The 23,810-nt window shown below is 37.9% G+C and overlaps 1 protein-coding gene across 8 annotated transcripts in view; it reads right to left on the bottom strand.

The window, feature by feature from the left end:
• TENM1 (teneurin transmembrane protein 1) overlaps window positions 1–23,810 on the bottom strand; it is a 799,512-nt gene that overhangs the window by 277,453 nt on the left and 498,249 nt on the right. For all 8 annotated transcript variants that reach the window (XM_060002255.1, XM_060002258.1, XM_060002259.1 and 5 more), the window contains one exon: window positions 17,411–17,563. In XM_060002255.1, the coding sequence (XP_059858238.1) occupies window positions 17,411–17,563 (153 nt within the window). The remainder of the gene's footprint in view (window positions 1–17,410; window positions 17,564–23,810) is intronic.

Here is a 23,810-nt window from a genome sequence, read left to right as displayed (position 1 = left end):
AACTGCAGAGTAGGAAAAAACAATGGCAGATAGGCTGGGCTGAATGATGGCAAACTGATGGTGCAAAAGGAGAAGGTCAAGCTACCTGAAAGATAAAATACAGAGGCTGGAATTGGTGACAGACATCATATGTAGTGGTTCTATTGACTAAACCAAAGCTTCGTTCAGACACATACCTGACTACTAATAACATGATTTTAATAGATTGTCCTTATAAGAGAGGGGGTAAATAACTGGACATATACATGTATTTGTTTTTTCTACTTAATATAGCTAGACTGGATTCAATGATTCTGTGCAAAACTCAGTGGGACATTAGTAGAAGATACTGACACATGGTTATTTAAAAGATTCCACTATCAGGTCCTTGTGTAAAAATGACTAGTTTAAAGGCTTTGGTTGTGTCCATAACAGCAATCTTAGAAGTCTTTTAAAGACATTTGCAAATTCCATAAAAAGTATCTAAGCTAAAAAAGTACTGTTTTAACTGAAGGGAATGTTGTCCAAAGAGATGAAAAAGAAATATGCCTTAAGATTCTATTTCCCCTTCACTTCATCCTATAGCACAAAATACACAATCAAGTGGCTTTGGTACATCTTTCACCTGAATTAGTCCTAGTGTGTCTCTCATGTTTTAAGTACCATCTTCTTTGTGTTCTTTCAAATACAATAATTGTTCCACAGTAACAAGTCATTGTGAAATTTAGAATATCAGTGCTTGGAGCAAAATGGGCCTATTCCCTGTGATCCAAAGGTGTTAAGAGATGAAAAGGGGATGGGGAAAAACCTAACCTGTCCATCTATGTGGCTTTGTATAATTTTCCTTATACGAACCATTGAAGAAAAGTATGTATTCAACTCACTTTCCAGATGGTGTATTACACATGCCTTTTATATTGTTATACCCAGGAGTACTCAGGAGAAAGAAAAGGAAGAATGAACCTTGTACATAGTAGGCGCTTGGTAAATACTGTTTCAGTGAATTAATAAAATAGTAATCTTGATAATTTATTTAGTACTGTTGATCATTTATTTTGACATTTCAGTACAAGGTTTGGTGCGAGGAAGAATTGAAATCATCTACATACATAGACCTTTGGGAATTGACTGTGAATAAAATATGTTCAGCAATGAAATACCTCTGTCTTACTGACAATGATAATAGCTGATTGTGTAGAAAAGTCCATTAACTAATCTTACACTTGAGAAGGACACTACTGTATAAGTGTAAATAGTTATGTCCACACACTGACAGACTTCAGATTCCAGTACAGTATCTTATCGAGTATTGCATACATCTTCTCAGACAGAAATAAAATGGCATTGTTAAAATCTTACCCTTAATTAAAGGACTAATTTTGAATTGCATTTTGACTCTATAGATCTATTTTTGAACACATATCAGCATTATTCATAACAGCCAAAAAAGGTGAAAATCCACAAAGATCCATCAACTAATGAATGGATAAACAAAATACGTTATATCCATACAGTGGAAGATTATCATACAATGGAATATGATAAAAAGGAACAAACCTTGAAAACTTTATGTTAAGTGGAGGAAGCCAGAAAAGAAAAGGCTACACATTATGACCACATTTATAGGAAATGTACAAATAGGCAAATCTATAGAAACAGAAAGTAAATTAGTGGTAGCCAGGGGCTGGGGAGAGCTGGGGATAGGAAGTGACTGCCAGTGCCTATGAAGTTTCTTTTTGGCGTGATGAAAATGTTCTAGAATTAAATAGTAGTGATGGCTACCCAACTCTGAATATACTAAGAATCACTGAACTGTAGACATTAAATCAGTGAATTATATAGTATGTAAATTACAGTTGGCCCTCCATATCCATGGGTTCCATATCCGTGGATCCAACTAATGGTGAATCAAAAATACTCAGAAAAACAAAATCCCAGAAAGTTCCATAAAGCAAAACTTGAATTTGCTGCACTCAAATATACAACTATTTACATAGAATTTACATTGTATTCGGTATTATAAGTAATCTAGAGATGATTTAAGGTATATGGGAGGATGTGCATAATTTATACACAAATACTACACCATTTTATATAAGGGACTTGAGCATCCACAGATTTTGGTCCCTGGGTGGGTCCTGGAACCAATCCCCGTGGATACCAAGGGACAACCGTATATGGATGTACATATTCCTGTCACTTTTTAAAAAAATTCTGATCATACAACTGTATATCTCAACAAAGCTATTACAAAAAATATGGTTGGAAGGTATAAATTGCCATGGATAACCTACACACACATTCACACAAACTATCATGCACTGTCATAAGAGTTTTGATGTGTTTCCAAATGGTATTAGAAGGTCACCTGTTACCTAGAAGCTGAACTGTCTCCTGGCCAGTACTTTTAGGACATGTAATTGGTAGTTCACAGCAGGGACGCCTATTTTCTATATTTTATACAATGTTAGATGTTTGTTATAGGTAGGTTACTATGATCACATCCTTCTGGACTTTGGGATAGTGGCAGGAGGGCAGGTCATGGCTCATTTTCTGTAGCTTCCCCCTTTGTATCTTCGAATATAAGTTCCCAGAGGACAGGACAGTCACGTCTGTCTAAATTCTTGACATCTACGTACCAGGCATTTAATAAACACAATTATATTATGACCCTCCTATCCCATAGCTGAGAGTAATGAGGGGGGTACATATCTTCTTATGCCAGGTCTTGGGAAAGAGAAGCAGCCAGCGTAGGCACCAGTTCTCATGGGTTGTCATATTGCTACAGATTTTGATACATTTTGAGAATCCAGAAAATCTATAATTATATCAAATTAAAACTTTGTGACTTCCCTGGTGGTGCAGTGGTTAAGAATCCGCCTGCCAATGTAGGGGACATGGGTTCAAGCCCTGGTCCGGGAGGATCTCATATGCCGCAGAGCAACTAAGCCCGTGCACCACAACTACTGAGCCTGCACGCTAGAGCCCGCATGCCACAACTACTGAGCCCGTGTGCTGCAAGTACTGAAGCCCGTGTGGCTAGAGCCTGTGCTCCGCAACAGGAGAAGCCACCACAATGAGAAGGCCGCACACCACAATGAAGAGTAGTCCCTGCTCACCGCAACTAGAGAAAGCCCGCACACAGCAACAAAGACCCAACGCAGCCAAAAATAAATTAATTAATTAAAAAAAATTAAAACTTTTCTTCACAAATAAAACTCATTACAGAGAGTAATAATAATAACATAACATCTATTGAACGTATTGTGTCCTCTTTTTGAACTCCTACCTCTTATTTCCACAATATCAAAGTGTCTCTCTCATACACAGTGTGCCATACAATTGGTGTCAGTTTATCTCTGAGGCTCCTCCCTCCCCTTCTCTCCTCCTCAGAGACTTTGTCCCTTTACCATCTCCTTTCTTACTAGCACCATCCATGTCGCCCTCTCTACTGGTTTCTTATTCTGTATATTCAAACAACCACACATCTCTCTTCTTTAATAAAAAAAAAGGAATAAAATGAAACAACTGCCCCTTCATCTAGTTATCAAACTATTTATATCCTTCCTTTCCTTGCCAAACTGTCTCCATCTGCTGCCTCTATTGCTTCATTATTCATTTACCACATAGGTTATTACCACCTGCATTTCCCCCTTACCACCCTATCATTCCAGTCTCCTAAACGTGTGCTCTTTAAGGTCAACTAGGATTGATTTTTCTTGTTTCTCAAGGCTCAGCTCAAGCTACTTCTATAATAACAATCATCTTTTCATCTTCTTTCTTTTAAGTCTCTTAGTCACCTAACCATCTTATTTCTATTTCTGTACAACAGTTGGTTGCATGTTATTTTGCACTGTGTGTGTATGTATGCATGTTTCTTCCAGCTCTACTATTTAATAGGAACTTTCTCAAGGGCAAAAGCTATGTCTTCTGCTTCATTTTTTAACTCTCCACAGTACTTACTACAGTTAAAATAGCACCTTGACTCAAAGTAGCATTAAAAATCATGAGCTTCTACTCTATGTTTCTGAATACTAAGATTTCATTTTTCTTCCCTTGATATTATTTTAATGGAGAGTTTGAGGTGGTCAAGAATCTCATACAATTCAACTTTTTACATGTATTCTTCCCTCTCACTGAACCACTGGCAATGGCAAGACGGAATCCGTATACAGTCCTGGTGAAGACACCTTTGGTAGGATATAAAATGGAAATAGGAAAAGGCAACTAAAATGACTAAGGGAGCACAGGAGCTACAAGTAGTGTACAGAAGTAAAACCAAAGACTCTTAGTATTAGAAAAGCAAAGGCTAAGAAAGGATTTGTGATTATTATCTATGGGATTGCCAAAGTTATGCATAGGAAAAAATGCAGACTTGTGCATTAGATCCTGGAACTTTAGCACTTTATTTTCAAAAGTAAATTTTACATACTAGAGTTACCTTGACTTCACGAAAAAGCTACTAAATGTTTGAACTTCCTCCAAAAATAATACAGGCCGAAAGATATAACTGGACACTCAACAGGATTAGATATACACATGGTTGATAAATTTCTACAATGGACTGCTTCTTTCAAAAAACTAAGACATTATAAACATGTTATGGGAAGATCCCGTAGCTTTCAAAGGACTACTCCAGGAGGATAAATATGTCATTCTATAGCATACCATTTAGTGCCTCTGTCAGGTGTAGACTATTGGGGTAGAGGGACCAAAAGGCAGACATATTTCATAGGCATCACAGGAAAGGTATGTTTAAAAAACAAGTTTAAAAAAAGGGAAAATGAGGATTAAAATGAAACAAGAATGAAACGTAAAACATATATGGCCAAGAACATTTAACATGAATTTTTTATAATGTAAATAAGTTGGCCTTTTAGCATAGTGAACGCTTTCCATAAATCTTTTTAGAAGTCAGGCCTCCAGTATGCTTTAGAAAAGCTTTTGTTAAAACTGAGGTATATTGATAAAGTGATTTAATATAGTGGAAAACAAGCTGCAGCACTCTAGCTGGGCCCCCTGAAACCCTGTGTTAGAGAAACATCTATATAGCATTATAGGAAACATTTACTGTAATTTGCCATCAATCTTTAAAACTAATAATGTTATGCTCCCAACACTGTTGTCTTTGTTAGTGCATTACTACTATTTTATTCATGTGGTTTGTTGTGCTTATATGAATTATTCGCAATTCTACAACAATATCCTAGGCTCTAATATCCTCTAAGTAAAAGATACTGAAACTATGGGCTGACTCAAAGGGCAACTGAGTGCATTTTAATATCGACAAGTCCTATGGACGAATATTGAAGAACCACAGAATTATAATGCAGGACTGTGTTCCATCTGAATGCACAATGATTACCTGGGTGGGGATGGTGCAGTTTTTTACTCTGGTACCACAAAATGGATCTTCACTTACTGACTGGGTCTGTGAAATAAATATCAGTGAAACTGTAAGTAAATTTAGAATTCAACCTGTTATTCAGGGCCCACAACTGTTATAGCATAAATTGCCTCCAAATGTATCTATGCTGTAGGTGGAAAGAAAACAAAACAAAGCCAAAAAACAAGCAACACACACACACACACACACACACACACACACACACACACCTCTTCAGCTAAGTCTACAAGGAAAGGAGGTCAGAAAGGTGCATTCTGTGCTGTTGTTTAATTTTCAATTCCCAAGGGTACTTGCGTGTGTGCAAGTGTATGTGTTCTCCTTTGAGGAGAAGGGAGTGCTTGGGGAACCTAGATCTTTGGTGTGAAATGTAAGATTTGCAAAGTACTCTTCGGGAGAGGAGGGAGATACAGATGGCAGAGTAAGAGGACATGGAGCTCACATCCCCCTACCAACACATCAAAAATACATCTACATGTGGAACAATCCTCACTGAAAACTAAATGGAAACTGGTTAGAAGGACTCCTATACAACCAAGGTTATAAGAAAGATACACACATAATCGGGTAGGAGAGAAAGAAAAGTCTTGGCTTGGGACCTGTGCACCTGGGAGGGGAACTGGAGGAAAAGGGATATCACATAGGCAGATACCGGCCCTGGGGAGTGAGCAGGTCGAGCCACAGACTGGACGTCTCAGTCCATGAGTACTATGTGGAGAAGACAAGCCCCCTTAGCTGTCTGGAGGACCGCTGGATCAGACAGAAAGTCTGGTGAAGCCTGGACTCTGCTTGTGAGGTCTGCCCCAGCAGTTGCTGGGTTTCCTGAGACCACCATGCCATGCACCACAGCCTGAGCTGAGTGAACGCTCTGGCCCCGGTCACTCCACGCCATAGCACGGCACTGGATCTGGGGCTGATATGACCGGGGAAAAGATCAGATCACGGGCCGCCGAGGTGATCCAGTGCGGGGGCAGAGCTATTGTTAGCACTTATTCAGGCAGTGCCTCAGAAGAAGCCCAGATCTCTGACAGCAGCCGCTCTACTGCAGCTCACTACTTGATACACACGGAGAGTCCAAGCGGGTCCCGCCAGACCTGTGGAGCAATTCCACAAGGGGGCAGGGGTGGTGGAGGCAGTGGGCAGTGATCAACTGTGAGAAACGAAGGGGTCTCGCACCCGAGGCTGCATCTGAGTGAAGCCTCAGACACCTACACAGGCAGTGCATCAGACCTCTGTCTGCACATGGGCCCCGCTTATTTCAGCACTCCCCTCCTCTGGGGCAAAGGTCTCAGTGTGGGGAAGGTGAAAATCACACACTTGAAACAGAGCCAGCTCAAGTCAAACCCTTGGGGCTTCTGCTCCAGCAACTTGATTAGACTCTGCCCCTGACAGGGCGGTGATAACCACTGAGCAGAGAGGAAGTCCCACCTCACACCCTGTGCAGCTCTAGTTCCTCCATTTCCAGCCCCACACCTTACCAAGCTGAGAGCTGCCAGCACACCCTGAGGGAAGATGTGATTTGCATCCACGTCAAATCCAGTCCTCCCATCAAAGGCGCTGGGCACTAGCAGTCTGTCTGGGGCTGCTCCCACATAAGAACACTCCTTCAAGACCACAATAGGTAACTGTTTCACCTAAATTCATACAGATGGAGAAAGTTAAGCAAAATGAAAATGCAGAGGAACTACTTTCAACTGAAAGAGCAAGAGAAAAGTCCTGAAAAAATGAAACAAAGTATCAGATAATAATTTATCAGATAAAGAATTCAAAACATTGGTATAAAAATGTTAACTGAATTACAGAAAAGAAATTATCTAAACAATGAACATTTTAACAAGGAATCAGCCCAAACAGAAATGAATAATCAAAAGCTGAAACAAAAAACGTATTAGAATGAATGAATATCAGACTAAGTGATACAGAAGAATGCATAAGTGGTCTGGAAGATAGAATAATGGAAATCACCCAATCAGAACAGCAGAAAGAAAAACAAATTAAAAAAAAAAATGAAAGCAACTTAAGAGATCTCTAAGATAATATCAAGCTTTCCAACATTTGCACTATAGGGGTTCCAAATGGAGAATAGAAAGAGAAGGGGATCAAAAATGTATTTGAGGCAATTATGGCTAAAAATTTCGCAAACCTGAAGAAGGAAACAGATATCCAGGTACAGGAAGCACAGAGGGTCCCAAACAAGATGAACCCAAACAGCCACAGCGAGAAATATCATAATTAAAATGCCAAAAGTTAAAGATAAAGAGAGAATCCTAAAGGCAGCAAGAGAAAAACAAAGATTCACATACAAGGGAATCCCCATAAGGCTACTAGCTGATTTCTCTGCAGAAACTGTGCAGGCCAGAAGGGAGGGGCATAATATATTCAAAGTCCTGAAAGGGAAACACCTGCAACCTGAGATACTTTACCTAGCAAGACTGTCATTTAGAATAGAAGGACAACAAGTAATAAAATGGCAATAAGTACATACCTATCAATAATTACTTGAAGCGTCAATGGACTAAATGCTCTGATCAAAAGACATAAGGTGGCTGGTTGGATTAAAAAAACAAGACCCTTCTGTATGCCAACAAATTGGACAACCTAGAAGAAATGGACAAATTTCTTAAAAGATATAATCTGCCAAGACAGAATCAAGAAGAAATGGACAATACGAACACAGAGACCACTAGTAGTGAAATTGAAGCTGTAATAAAAAAAACTCCCAGCAAACAGAAGTCCAGGACCAGACAGCTTCACAGGGGAATTCTATAAAACATATAAAGAAGAACTAATACCTATCCTCAAATTATTCAAAAAAATTGAAGAGGATGGAACACTCCTAAATTCATTCTACGAAGCCACCATCACCTTGATACCAAAATCAGACAAAGACATGACCAAAAAAGAAAATTACAGACCAATATCTCTGATGAATATAGATGCAAAAATCCTCAACAAAATATTAGCAAACCAAATCCAACAATACACAAAAAGAATCAGACACCATGATCAAGTTGGAGTTATGCCAAGGACACAAGGATGCTTCAAAATTCACAAATCAATCAATGTGATACACAACACTGACAAAAGGAAGAACAGAAATAGAAATCACATGATCATCTCAATAGACACAGAAAAAGCAGTTGACAAAAATTTAACATCCATTGATAAAAACTCTCATCAGAGTAGGTATAGAGGGAACAAATCTCAATATAATAAAGGCCATTTATGACAAACCCACAGCTAACATCATACTCAAGGGTGTAAAACTGAAAGCATTTCCTCTAAATTCAGGAGCAAGACAAGGATGGCCACTCTCACCACTTCTATTTAACATAGTATTGGAAGTCCTAGCCACAAAAATCAGACAAGAAAAAGAAATAAAAGGCATCCAAATTGGAAAGGAAGAATTAAAACTGTCACTCTTTGCAGATAACATAATACTTTATATAGAAAACCCTAAAGTCTCCACCGAAAAACTATTAGAACTAATAAATGAATTCCACAAAGTTGCAGGATACAAGATTAATATACAGAAATCTGTTGCTTTTCTATATAATAATAATTAACTGTCAGAAAGAGAAGGAATAAAATATCAAGGAAAAACTTAATCAAGGAGGTGAAAGACCTATACTCTGAAAACTATAAACATTGATGAAGGAAACTGAAGATGATACAAAGAAATGGGAAGATACCCCATGCTCTTGCATTAGAAGAATTAATATTGTTAAAATGTCCATAATACCTAAAGCAATCTACAGATTTAATGCAATTCCTATCAAAATATCCAAGACATTTTTCACAGAACTAGAACAAATAATACTAAAATTCATATGGAACCACAAAAGACCCTGAATTGCCAAAGCAATCCTGAGGATAAAGAACAAAGCTGGAGATATCACACTCCCAGAGTTCATACTATAATACAAAGCTACAGTAATCAAAAAGCACAGTACTGGGGCTTCCCTGGTGGCGCAGTGGTTGAGAGTCCGCCTGCCGATGCAGGGGACACGGGTTCGTGCCCCGGTCTGGGAAGATCCCACGTGCCGCGGAGCGGCTGGGCCCGTGAGCCATGGCCACTGAGCCTGCGCGTCCAGAGCCTGTGCTCCGCGACGGGAGAGGCCACAACAGTGAGAGGCCTGCGTATCGCAAAAAAAACAAAACAAAACAAAACAAACGCACAGTTACTGGCACTAAAACAGACACATTGATCAATGAAATAGAATAGAGAGCCCAGAAATAAAACCCATGCACCTATCATCAATTAATCTATGATAAAGGAGGCAAGAATATACAATGGAGAAAAGACAGTCTCTCCAACAAGTGGTACTAGGAAAACTGGACAGACACATGTAAAACAATGAGATCAGAACATTTCCTCATACCATATACAAAAATAAACTCAAAATGGATTAAAGACCTAAATGTAATACCTGAAACCATAAAACTCCTAGAAGAGAACATAGGCAGAACATAATTTGACATAAATCATAGCAATATTTTTTTGGCTCTGTCTCCTAAGGGAAAAGAAATAAAAGCAAAAATAAACAAGTGGGACCTAATCAAACTTAAAAGCTTTTGCACAGCAAAGGAAACCAGTGACAAAATGAAAAGACTGCCTATTGCATGGAAGTAAATATTTGTAAACGATATGACCAACAAGGGGTTAATACCTAAAATATATTAACAGCTCTTACAACTCAATATCAAAAAAAACCAAACAACCCAATCAAAAAATGGGAAAAAGACCTGAACAGACATTTTTCCAAAGAAGATATACAGATGGCTAACAGGCACATGAAAAGATGCTCAACATCGCTAATTACTAGAGAAATGCAAATCAAAACTACAATGAGATCTCACCTCACACCTGTCAGAATGGCTATCATCAAAAAGTCTACAAATAATCAATGCTGTAGTGGATGTGGAGCAAAGGGAATACTTGTACACTGTTGGTGGGAATGTAAATTGATGCACCCACTGCGGAAAATAGTATGGAGTTTCCTCAAAAAATTAAAAATTAAACCACCATGTGATCCAGCAATCCAACTCCTGGGTATACAAATGGAAAAATGAAAAGATACATGCACCCTAATGTTCATAGCAGCTCTATTTACAATAGCCAAGACATGGAATGAACCCTAGTGCCCATCAACAGATGACTAGCTTAAGAAGATGTGGTATGTATATACAATGGAATATTACTCAGCCATAATAAAGAATGAAATACTGCAAGCTGCAGCAACACGGATAGGCCTAGAGAATATTAAGCTTTGTGAAATAAGTGAGACAAATACTGTATGATACCACTTATATATGGAATCTAAAAAATAATACAAAGGAACATATATGCAAAACGGAAGGAGATTAACAGATGTAAAAAAACTAATGGTTACCAGTGGGGAGAGGGAAGTGGCAAATTAGGGTTATGGGATTAAGAGATACAAGCTACTATGTATAAAATAGATAAGCAACAAAGATATATTGTATAGCACAGGGAGTTATAGCCATTATCTCATAATAACTTTTAATGGAGTATAATCTGTAAAAATACTGAATCACTATGCTGTACACCTGAAATTAATATAGTATTATAAATCAACTATATTTCAAAAAAATTTTTTTAAATAGAAAATGCAGAACACTATGGAGACAGGTGAGAAGATTAAGTATACATCTGAAATTAAGTAGTGATGGCAACCAGATGTTAAGGATACAGCAAGAGAAAATTGATAAAACATGGTGGATATGGTGACTATTTATATTGGTAGTGGGACTAGAAAGGGTATAACTAAAGATGACTATCCACATGGGGAAGATATGGTAATGTATGTAGTGGGAGAATAAAAGACTTAAAACGAATTACAAGGACAATAAAATATCAATAAAAAAAACTGCAGAAAATGGCAAACAAAAAGTATTCTTAGGAAGGGATGTGGCTATTAGCATTGAGATCTCTAATCAAGACAGCTGTTACTTAAACAACTGGCCTTGAGAATAGAATTTTTTAAAAAAGAAAGAAAAGACCCAAAAAAGGGTGCTGAGATAACAGTTAAGAGATTGGATCCTAATCTCAGCTCTGCCAGTAGTTATGTCTATTATGTAAGGCAAGTCACTTAACCTTCTTGTGTTCTCCTTTTCAACTGTAAAACAAGGGTAACAATAGCTGCTACAGCATAAAACTGTTATGTGGATAAAAGACATTAAAGTATTCTGAAACTGTAAATGCTCTCTAAGTGCATATGATTATCGTTATATACATGTCAAAACCCGAAACTTATAATGCAGAAAACTGGGAATTAATTATTTGAATGACAACAGAATTCTCTGCAAGTACTTTAAATGGGAAAACAGCGGTTTACAAATTTTACAGACACACATTTCAACCACTTCCCAGGAGTATATCCCCTTTTGCAAAACTAGGTCAACTTTTACTTGGAATGGCTAATTTTTCTTTGTTAACTGCATAATTCGGATTCACTGACTCATACTGTATACAGCTAGAAGGGACCTTAGAGATAAGCTAGTCCTACGGAGCAACACCCCGTTTTGTCAGAGCCTTAGCGGCTGGGAAGAGAATGGAGGAAAAGGAAGGAAAGAGTAAGGAAAAGAGAGGGGTGGCAGGAGTCTGCTCCCCTCCCTCACCTTATCTGGAGAAAGGTGGCTCTTATCTGCTATATATTTCTAATTGCTAGGTAAGATTTCATTTGCAAAAAGTGTTTCACTTCCCATGACCTCTCCCCCACAAAGGGTTGCAAGCTGAAGGGGAGCAGAATTTGCCACCCCAAAATATGCCTCTTTGGCTTAAGGATTATCTTGAGCTGATTATTTTTACAAAACAGCAGACATAGGAAAAGATCTGAAAAGTGAATAGGAGTTACCCTTTAGCAAGAGAGCCTTTAGCAAGTTAAAAATTACAAGTTAAAAGTTACCCTTTGCAAGATTTATAAGGGAAACCTCCATTTGTAAGGGTGTCTCCCCCTCTCTACCAGGAAGAGAAGGATAACTCTAAATCTTTGGAAACTCTGATCAAAGGAGAAGGAAATGACTTAAACCTGCATAACACCCATACTCCACTTACTGTGCTTTTCCTGATACCCTCCCTTAACTGACTCCCCTCGCATCTTTTGTTTTCAGATGAGATGGTATCTAAGGTGATGGCTTGGGTCATTTCAGGGAGGTGCTCAGTTTTCCTGGGTCTCTCCCATGAAAACAGGAGGTGCACATGTTATTTAACTTGCTTGTTTTTCTCCTATTTATCTTTCTTTTTATTACAAGGCGGTCTGAGCCAAGAACCTGAAGAGTAAAGGTAAAATTATTTTTCCTTCCCTTCAAAGCCAACTCCCTTTTTTTTCAGAGGAGAAACTGGAGCCCAGACAGGTGAAGCTATAGTCACAGTTTGGTCCTGGCTGAAGCATCTTCACGACAGGCTATAGATTGTGTCGTATGAATCAGCTATACGTTGTTTACATGGTCGTATATTCAGCAGACATCGACTAGAAAATGTCTTTTTTTTTCCTTCAACTTTGCAGAGATAGATTTTGTAGGATGAACTTAAAAGAAATGTCACTTCCTCCCAAGGCCAGCCTTTTGCAAAAATTGTAAAGGAGATAAAGGTTGTCTTTAGTGTCCTTTAGTTTTCTGTCTCTCTACCCACCCTTTTTGTTCCTGGGCATCCAACCTGCAGGAATTCAGTACCCTCATCTACCCAACAAACTTCTTCCTCATTCAGATTGTTACTGACAATGTTGGATTTTACCTGAGCCCTATGCCCCTGGAAAACAGAGCTGGTTAAGAGATTACCCCAAACTTTTGCTTTCAGATATCCTTCCACGCTTTTATGATTTAGGAAGTGGCTTACCACAAAACAAACAAATAAATAAGCAAAAATAACCAAATTGAAAACCCTTTTCCCTAAGACTTATTAGAGAAGGCTCTCTGTCCATTCTTTCTCAGCACTCCCGTAAGAATTGCACATGACTCCTTTGTTACCTGTGACAAAGCCAAACACAGACCTTTCCCCTTTTGCTGGAACCTGCTGAAAAACCAGATACAGACCCTCCAATTTCCCATTCTTTCATAAATAGTTATCGGAGTTTAGAACTGTTTGTTCCCCTTCAACTAGCTAGACACAGAGAAAACATTTCCTGTTCATCTGACTCACTGAGATTTGCCCTGAGTACAAAACAATTCCAACTGTAAATCATCCCGCTTGTAGCTCATGTACTCCTCCTATAAAAGCCTTAGGCAAAACTGATCTTTGAACCTGAGGTGCTCTCCCTATTGCAATAGCCTGAATAAAATTAATTTTCTTACCAGCTCAGTTTCTGTCTTTGATTCCCCCTTAGAAAACCTCTTTAGGAATTTACATGTTTAGATTGTGTTACATTATTACAATAATAGAAAACAGAAGAGGTGGAACCAGGAGTCCTTGGTTCTAGTCTCAGTTCTCTGTGTGTTCTTTTTTTTTTTTTTAATTATTTATTTATGTATTTTTGGGTGTGTTGGGTCTTCGTTTCTGTGCGAGGGCTTTCTCTAGTTGCGGCGAGTGGGGGCCACTCTTCATCGCGGTGCACGGGTCTCTCACTGTTGCGGGCTCTCGTTGTGGAGCACAGGCTCCAGACGTGCAGGCTCAGTAGTTGTGGCTCACGGGCTTAGTTGCTCCGTGGCATGTGGGATCTTCCCAGACTAGGGCTCGAACCCGTGTGCCCTGCATTGGCAGGCGGATTCTCAACCACTGCGCCACCATCTCTGTGTGTTCTTGACCCCTCTGGACCTCAGTTTCTTCATCTTTAAATAATGATATTGGATTTGATAATCTTGAAGATTTTAACATTCTCTACTAGTTGATAAATTACACTGTAATTATTTTCAGTTCAATTTATGGACCTTACATGACTCAGGTCTAGGAACAAGTCTTTCATTTGTTCATATCCCCTGCTCTGTTTAAAGCAGCTGTTAACATAATATTTACAAGTTAAAGAGAAAGAGTGAGTTATGACTAGTTTGTAAGCTTCTAAGGTAGTAGGGCCTGTTTTAGTGCAATACTTTCAATTTTACACTAGTGAAAAACTGATAACTGATTTTTCTGGTAGATTCTGACATATGGTTGTGACTTATATCTTCTTTTTGAAACTAAATTTAAATTATTCAAATAAATTTAAAAAAGAAAATTTTAGCATACTAAATAATCAAATATTCTTTTTTTCTTTCATTTTGAAAATTAAGTGGTGAGAAAATTCTTTAATCTCCTAATGAGAAGCAGATACATATAGCTACTGTTAATGGGGAACCAATTCCAGTAAAATTTGATTATTTTTAAAGTGCTATTCTACTTATCCATGGCTTTGGTGATGAAAGTGATGATATTTTAAAAATAATAGATGTTAAATTGGTAAGTAAAGAGAAATCAAACTTTAAAGAGAGAAAACATCTAAATCCTAAGGAGGCCATCATTCATAAAAAAGTTGATGTCAGTTTGAAAGCAGGATCTATAGTATCTAATAGGATGCCAATACAAGGTAATTTTCCAATCATCTGACCCAATAATAATTATTTTGCTAAATTAAACAATGTCCTTTACATCCATTGTCTCACTTACTCCTTACAGCCACTCTATGCGACAGGTACTATATTATCATCCATATGTTGCAGGTTAGGACACTGGTTCAGCAAGGCTCTGTCAATTAACTGCCTGAGGTTGGAGTGCCAGCAAATGACAAAGTCAGTATTCAAAGCCAAACCTGACTCCAGAGTCCAGGCTCTTAACTACAGTGCTACACTGTAAAGTGCTACACTGTAAAGAAAACAGTGTAAAAAGAATTACCTGGTTTTCGAGTTTAGAACTGTATTTATGGAGTTGTGTGATGTCTAGAAAATTGTAAAAGGATACAGGTGACCATTTGAAAATATCCTTATAGTATATTCCATCTTCTGCAAGGTTTGGTTTAGTATACACAGGACTTTATAAAAGAGGAGCTATGTTTTTACTTGGTAAGTAATACACAGTAAAGACCTAATATAACAGAACTATGATGTGCAGCTATTGCTAACGTTTTGTCCAGACTTCCATAAAAAGTCAGTTTAAGATAATAATTTGGTATACATGGCATGAACCTTTAATGATTTTTCTTAATAAAGAAATTGGTTTGGCCTGCTTGTTGTTGTAATTGAGCAGAATCTTAAAAACATTTTCCATTTATGAAACTTGTCACAACACATTAAAATACAGAATTTACCTAAAATCTATCATGAATAGACACTGGGGCTTTGCTTTCAGCGTGTAAAATGTCTTTTGTGGTTTTCATATATGTTTCATGTGTGGATTTCAGTATAATGCAGAAGTTAAGAGACAAGTCTCTGGAATCAGACCACCAGTTTCTAGCTCTGTGACCTTGGGCAAATGACTTAAACTCTCTGTGCTTCTATTTCTCATTTGGAAAATGAAGACCATAGCATTACTTTCATGATATAAATACATGTTTAGTGTCTGGAGTAAATCTTGGCACATGGTAACTGTTTAATACAATTTAGTCATCATCATCAAACTATTTTTTGGAAAGGAATTCTAGAAATCTGAATTAGAATAAAAAAATGAATATGCTCTGATGACAACTATGTGATGACCTTCTGCTGTCTTGTATGCTTCATTTTCATCAAACAGATAATTCATGATTTTCAGTGTGACTGGCAAAAAAAATCCCTAAGCATATGATACCAAATGGTGGCTCCTGTACTTGCAGATATAAAGGAATCAAATAGCAGGAGGGAAGGTAAGGGAGAAAATGTCCAAGTGTATTCAGACCCTTTCCTCTGCCATTTCTGACCCCTGCACTACCCTCAGTCCCTCTCAGCAGCAACAATGAAATTGCTGGGAAAGTTCAGCCCAGGCTAGAAACAGTAATTCTAAAGGACATAAAGCAAACTGCACCGTGAATTGAAAACTGGAATAAACCATAATGTTTTCCTGAACCCTAAGCATTAATTTTTACTGAAGCATAGACCAAAGCAAAGTTCCTTTTTCAAAAGCAAACAAAAATAAAACAAACCCCACAAATAACTCCCCAGAAGGAACTAAAAACACAAGAGTAGTAATTGAAACAACTATAAAAATCTCTTATTTTCAACTAATGAACCAAAACTGATTTTCCACCTCTATAAAATTATAAGCTTCTTAATTTAAGGGTAGGGTTTGGGTCATTCATTCATTCATCTTTTTATATTTAATCTAAAAATATTTAGGATAGTACTGGCTATACGTTTTGTTTTCAAATTTTACTTTTTGAATTGACATCCCCGATATTTTACATGGCTCAAGGCCCTCTGTACTGTATCTTATATCAAGAGAAATCACAATACAAATTTTCAGTTATTTTCAATATTTGAATATTAAGACTAAGATCATTCAACATGAATAAAATGTTGGGACTGCTGGTACAGTACTGTGACATTTATTGTAAATGTCAGGTAGTTCAAGCTTATGTTGGTTAAATTTAACAATTCAGTACTCAAAGTGCTTTTTTCTTTTCCCCAACTAGGAAGAATTCATGTTTCCCAACTAGGAAAAAAATTCATATTCTCCCACTTTGACATAAACATTCGCCCTTGTATTACACATAGAAGGCATTTTCTTATTATTAACAGAAGAAATTTCCATATATCCTTTGTAAAGTGTTATATATAAATGCTGGGCTTGGACACAGAGAACTTAATCAAAATCCCACGTTGCTTCAGGGTACTTATATGTGAAATGCAATTTCCATTGTATTGAAACCTCCATCCTGTAAATATTTATCTATTTTCAAAATTGCCAACATATTTGAAAGGTTTAATTGGTTTATATTCAAGGCACTAGAGAAAGGAAAATCTGCTTTCACAAGACATTTACATGTATTTATTCTGTCCACGTAGAGTATTTCTTTCGAGTGATCATGAAATTTAATGTGAAGTGAAACCATCCCAGGTTTGGTTCTGATGACTAAATTAGAAGAAAAGTAATCAATAATCAATCAGTCACTTTGATCACTGTACCTTTTTTCTCTGATTTATTGGAAACTTTTCCTCCAATTGGAGAGTAAGTGGTATCCATGGATTCAGTCCCTCTGTTCCCCTTGCTAACTCCATTTTCATAGAGCTGTCCTTCAGCTGGTTGCAACTGCCAAGTCAGGCCGAACAAATGTACTGCTGCAAGAAAACAAGCCATACATGAACTTATTCCAGACTTGTCAAAAAGTTCTCTAAACCAGCTGTCCCTTTCCACCCAAAAATGCCATGACTGGTTTTCTTTCAGTTAGGCCAAGCAACCTGGAGTTGATACCCACATCACACATGTAGTGACTTTCCCAAACAGTGCTTAAAATTTTGAGGCTGAAGCTATCCCAGTGATAGCAGAAGTTGAAATTCTGGTCAAGCAATTACAGTGGGATTGGACTCTGCTCCTCAGTGCTGTGACCCCTTCCTCTTCCATTTCCCTCAGTCGTGTAACTCTAGTTTGCACATGGAAACCGCAGAGTAATGGTGGACAGGCTATCGCGAGAACATGAGAGACCTTCTCTATGGCCCTTGTTCAATTCAATTCAGCAAATATTTCCTGAGTGCCTAGTATGCATAAGGTCCTATGATAGCTACTCCAGATGTTAACATCTAGATGCCTATTAGGGTAGGAGCTGAAAGTAATACAAGTATAAAATAATGATAATACACAGAATAATTGAGGTAATACAGGTTCAAATTGCTATCATATGGCTTCCCTATATGATAAGCCCGTGCACAGCAACGAAGACCCAACGCAGCCAAAAATAAATAAATTTATTTTAAAAAAATTGCTATCATAGGATTAAAAAATACTCAGTGTTGATCAGCATGCAGGAAAATGGGGACTCTCATACACTTTTTTTTTTAAGTCAATCTTTTTTTAGATTGACTTAAATCTTTTTTTAGATTGCGCGGGGGTTTTCTCTAGTTGCAGCGAGCGGGGGCTACTCTTTGTTGCGGTGCATGGGCTTCTCACTGTGGAGGCTTCTCTTGTTGCAGAGCACGGGCTCTAGGCGCCCAGGCTTCAGTAGTTGTGGCGCGAGGGCTCAGTAGTTGTGGCTCGGGGGCTCTAGAGTGCAGGCTCAGTAGTTGTGGCGCACGGGCTTAGTTGCTCCACGGCATGTGGGATCTTCCCGGACCAGGGCTCGAACCCGTGTCCCCTGCAGTGGCAGGCAGATTCTTAACCACTGCGCCACCATGGAAGCCCTCTCATACACTCTTTTTTTTTTTTAACATCTTTATTGGGATATAATTGCTTTACAATGGTGTGTTAGTTTCTGCTTTATAACAAAGTGAATCAGCTATACATATACATATGTTCCCATATCTCTTCCCTCTTGTGTCTCCCTCCCTCCCACCCTCCCTATCCCACCCCTCCAGGCGGTCACAAAGCACCGAGCTGATCTTCCTGTGCTATGCGGCTGCTTCTCATACACTCTTGATGTGAGTATAAAAAACCAGTCACCTTTTGGAGGGTAACGTGGCACCATTTATTAAGAAAACTTGAAATTTGGCTGAATCTTTTAGGAAACAATTCAATTTCTATGAATTAGCTATGAATGTGTACTAAACTACAAGTCTATCCATTGAAACATTTAAAAACTAGTAAAAAGTTATGATCAATCTAAATATTCATCAAAAGGAGATTAATTAAATAACCGATGATATAAATAATACAAGATTAAGCAGTTATTAAATCTTGTTGCAGAAGACTATGTAATGGCATGGGAAATATTTATGATGCATCAAATGAAAAACATCAGGCTACTAAACAGTATGAATAGTATGATCTATATATTGTGTGTGTGTGTGTGTGTGTGTGTGTGTGTGTGTGTGCGCGTGCGCGCGCACATATGTTGCTGTGTGGAGAAAGAAAGGGCTGAGAGGATGTATTGCAACATAGTAACAGTATGCGGGGTTTATGGAGGATTTTATTTTCTTCTTTATGATTTCTGTATTGTCTATATTGTTTACAATGAATATGTGTGATGTTTGCCATCTGGGGAAAAAAGAAATTTTTGTTTTAAAAGAAATGGTTTAAAGGAACAATAGATAAAAATTGGCTTGGTTGATCAGGGATGATTTAATGAAGGAAGTAGGATTAGAGACAGACCTTGAAGGATATGTGGGGCAGGTGTCAACAATAGGTGGGGTGAGGGGGCAGGGTGAACAAAATATGACTTTGTAAAGCACAAGATGTATTTGAGGCAAAGGAAGTTGATGGGGTTGGTTGGAGTTTAGCTACATATAGAAGTTAGTGGAAGTTAAGGCTGGAAGGGTCGATAAGGGCCATATTGTGGAGGGCATTGAATGCCACACTTAGGTATTTGGATTCAATTTACTGGGCAACAGGGAGGCACCGCTATTTTCTGAGCAGATGAGGGCTATGATCAATTTTCTTTAGGAAGATTAATTTAATAGCAATGAGGAGCACTGATGATTTCTAGGCAAATAAATGATATCATCAGAGCACCCTCTGTAGAAAGATAAATCCAGTAGTAGTGTGGAGAAGGATGGATTGGAGGCCTAAAAATGTGGCAAGAACACAAACTGGGATGGCACTGCAATAATCTAGGTGAAAAATGATGAGTGTCTCATTTAGGGCCGTGGCTGTGAGAATGCCAAGAAGGCAATTCCTTAAGGAGAAATTGCATAAATGTCATTTCAGGATTTGGCAACCAGCTCTGTGTATGAGTGGGTGGGTGTGTGCTTGCACGCTTGTGTATGTGTGTAGGTGTGCTGGGGATGGGCATAGGAAAGAGTGACAGAAAGGGAGGAATCCAAAACGTTAAGGTTTTGAGCCTGATAACTGAAAGCACTGTGGAACCATTAACAGAGTTAGGGAATTCGCACTTAGCTCAGCACTAGCTACGAACAGTTGGTGCTGGATATGTGTTTGTTGAATGCTTACTAGTTGGTCTGGGGAAGGGTGACGTGATGGGAGGAATACAATGAATTAATATTTGGAGATTCCAGGTTCCAGGGACTGATGGGCTATCTAGATAGTCATGTCAGACACAGGAGTTTGAAGTTCTGGAGAAATATTAGGTCTAGGACAAGACTAGAATCACACATGCACATAAGCAACAGTTGAAGTGAGAGCAAGTGAGATTACTGAGTGGAGAGAATGTTAGGAGAAAACAGTGCCTCGGACAGAAGCTGAGAACATCCTTTTATTTGTTTTCTTACTGCAATTTTCAAATCAACCAAATCTTACCAAAAGGCAAAAAAAAAAAAAGTGTATCTGTTCATAAGCCATCTCATATTTTTCTTTATGTTCCTAGGCAGACTGAAAGGGGCTAATTTATATGTCTAACACAAATACATAGCATATGAATTAGCAACCGAGAACAGGAAAGCTAGCCAGATAGCCTATTTAAAAATCATTCATCCACTTTTAGTTGAGCTAAAGAGATTTCTAACACGTACCTTCTAATTTATCCTTAAAACTTTTAAGCATTTAATTGGTTTCTACCCTTTTCTTTGGATTAAGGCCAGTACTGCCTGATGAATTTCTCTTGCAATTACTGGAAACAAATGAAACTCAAATGATACTGGTTCTGAGTAAGGTACAGTATGGCATGCTAATAGAGCTATATTAGGGACATCCCTGAGATTTCCTTGCCAAAAGACTCAAAGTACAGTTGGTTTAACATCCTCGCTCCAATTAAAGGTATTTATCAGCTTTATAGAAAATTCAGTCTACTCAGTCCCCTAATAATTTGAATATGATGGATATTAGAAGCTATATTGAAAATGTGTTTGACTTTCTTGGTTCTGTTACTTTTTTGAAATTAGATGGGCCATAAGGAACAAAAGGCACAGTAGTTCGCATTTTGCAGATCAAGAGGGCTATTTTAAATACTTTATTTAAGTTACGCCAGTTTCCTGAGGGCACTTAACAATGAGAGAGAAAATACATGTGCTGAGAATCACTTCAAAATAATAAAATAAGGTTTAATTTTTCACCATCAAATGAAAGGGACTGCTTGTAGCCAATCATGACAGATAAAGAGGTATGCACAATTAGTCAAATACCTTTTGAGGGTGGTAAAGCTTTATAATTTTTCGAGTTTACTTATGCCTTTTCTAGGCAATGAGCTGTGTGTAATGTACCCATTGTTTTGTGATGTCCCTATGTATGAATACATAATGAAAATGATTTGCTACAGACTATGGGTACCATGGCAAGGCTATGGGTCTTTTCTCTCCTCCAAACTGAACTTCCATATACTGAGTTGTGAAAGGAAATCAAAGAGTGCATTTATGTGCAGGGTAGACTGAGGTAACTAAATAACTCCAGTGTTTGTGTTCTGTTAGAAATAAATAATACTTTGTTCACACTAAGACCAATACATAAAACTATGTTGAACTTTGGGATATACCAACACACCACTAGAAAGATATGGCAATACTTCTATTATGGGGATGTATTTATTGATTCATTCAACAAGTATTTTCAAAGCATATGCTGAGCACACCAGGAATGTCGGGAACACAGGAAAAGGTAATAAACAGCCAGGACTGCAAAGGTATTGGCTGACCCATACGGATGTTGGATGTAAACAACCAACATATCCTGACCAGGACCTACTGGCTGCGTATCAGCCTTGGATACACAATGAGGAAGATACAGAGTCCTTACCTTCTAATAGATCACCATTCAGATCTATGCTATGTATTTATAGCCACACTTTAAGCAAGTCCCCTAAACCCAAGTATAAACATTATGAGCCCACTCATAATGAAATAAGGGTACAACTGGTAATGAACAAACAGGGCAGTGTTAAGTATTATTCATATATTGATTCAACAAGTATTTCTTGAGTGCCTACTTTGTGCCAGGCACTGTTTTCCTAAGTTTAGAGCAGTGAATTAAAAAAAAATCTCTACCCTCCCAGAACTCATGTAAGAGGGTGGTAAGTTAAGAGAGGCAGACAATGAATAAATATATGATGTAATATAATATGGCTATATAGAAACAAAGAAGCAAATAAGTGAAATAATGTCCAGTAGTTACAAATGCTATAAAGGAAAAAAATAAGTCCGAGTAGTCAGGGAAGGTCTCTTGGAGTAGGTAATATTTGAACCAAGATTTGAATGAAGTGAAGGCATATGAATATCTAGTTGAAAAACCTCCTAGGAAGAAGGAACAGCAATTACAGAAAACCCTGAAGTCTTGTACGGAATATGTGAAGAACACTAAGGAGCTCAGTGTGGCCAGGGCTCAGTTAGGAAACAGAAGAGTGGTAGGAAAACTCAAAAACAGGATTGGGACCATAATCCTGTTATCTCTGTGCTCTAACCAACTTCACAAACTGGTCACCAATAAACTACAAATGAATAGAAAGTAATAAAACTAAAATCACACATGCCCCAACATATACCTACAAATGAGCACTACTGGTTATAGTAGGTCTAATATAACTACTCCTGACCCCAAACAAAGTTCTCTTTCCTAAAGACATATATAAAAATATACATACTCAATGAGCAAGGTTGGACACTAGCCAGATCTCTCAGGAAGTACCAGTTCCATTATTTGCACTTCACTAAAGTTCAATGGCCGGACAGAATGTGTCTGCCTATTCAGATATTCCAGGAGTAATGTCTTTTCAGCTGAGTAAGAATGGCAGTCCCTAATGCTCTCCTCACAAATGTTCCTTAGTGCTGAGTCCTGTAGATTTTATAATTCTTATCCTTCTTGTTTTATCCAATTGCAAAGAGCTATGCTCCGAAATTATAAATTTATTACAAAGTTAAGGTAACAAATGGAGTATCTTGCTGTCCCCAAGTGTCAAACTCAATCAAGCATCTTAGATCTCAAGGCAGCCTGACTTCATAAGAAGCCCTTCTTAACTTGCATATTTCTATAGGCTGGAGCCTCAAAGCCTCTCTGCAGTTATTTTTCTGTACTCTCTGTTGGGATGTTGGTCTTTGTTTCTCTTAAGTAAGACTGATGGTCTCTGGTAATGTTTATAATTGATAATGCTTCCCCATTCCATGCCCCTTCAAAAGGCAAATATTCACTTATAAGGGAGAGACTGCAGAAGTGCTTCAGAAGTAGATGTAGGAAATACATGCTGAATGACCTAGGTCTGTACTGTCTAACATGGCAGCCACTCACCACATGTGTCTATCAAGCATTTGAAATGTGGTTAGTCAAAGTCGAAGATTTCATATGAAAGTAAGAATGCAAATTATCCAATTAATAATTTTTATATTGATTATACATTGAAGTGTTAATATTTTAGATATGTATTTCATTAAATTAAAAATCTATTTAAATTAACTCCACCTGCTTATTACGTTTTTAATGTGGCAACTATAAAATTTAAAATTATATATGTGGTGTGGGTTGTATTTCTATTGGAAAGTACTGATCTTGACTATCTAG

This window comes from Delphinus delphis, chromosome X, assembly GCF_949987515.2.
Source record: "Delphinus delphis chromosome X, mDelDel1.2, whole genome shotgun sequence".
NCBI classification, from domain to species: Eukaryota; Metazoa; Chordata; class Mammalia; order Artiodactyla; family Delphinidae; genus Delphinus; species Delphinus delphis.
This window is presented reverse-complemented; position numbering and strand designations above follow the sequence as displayed.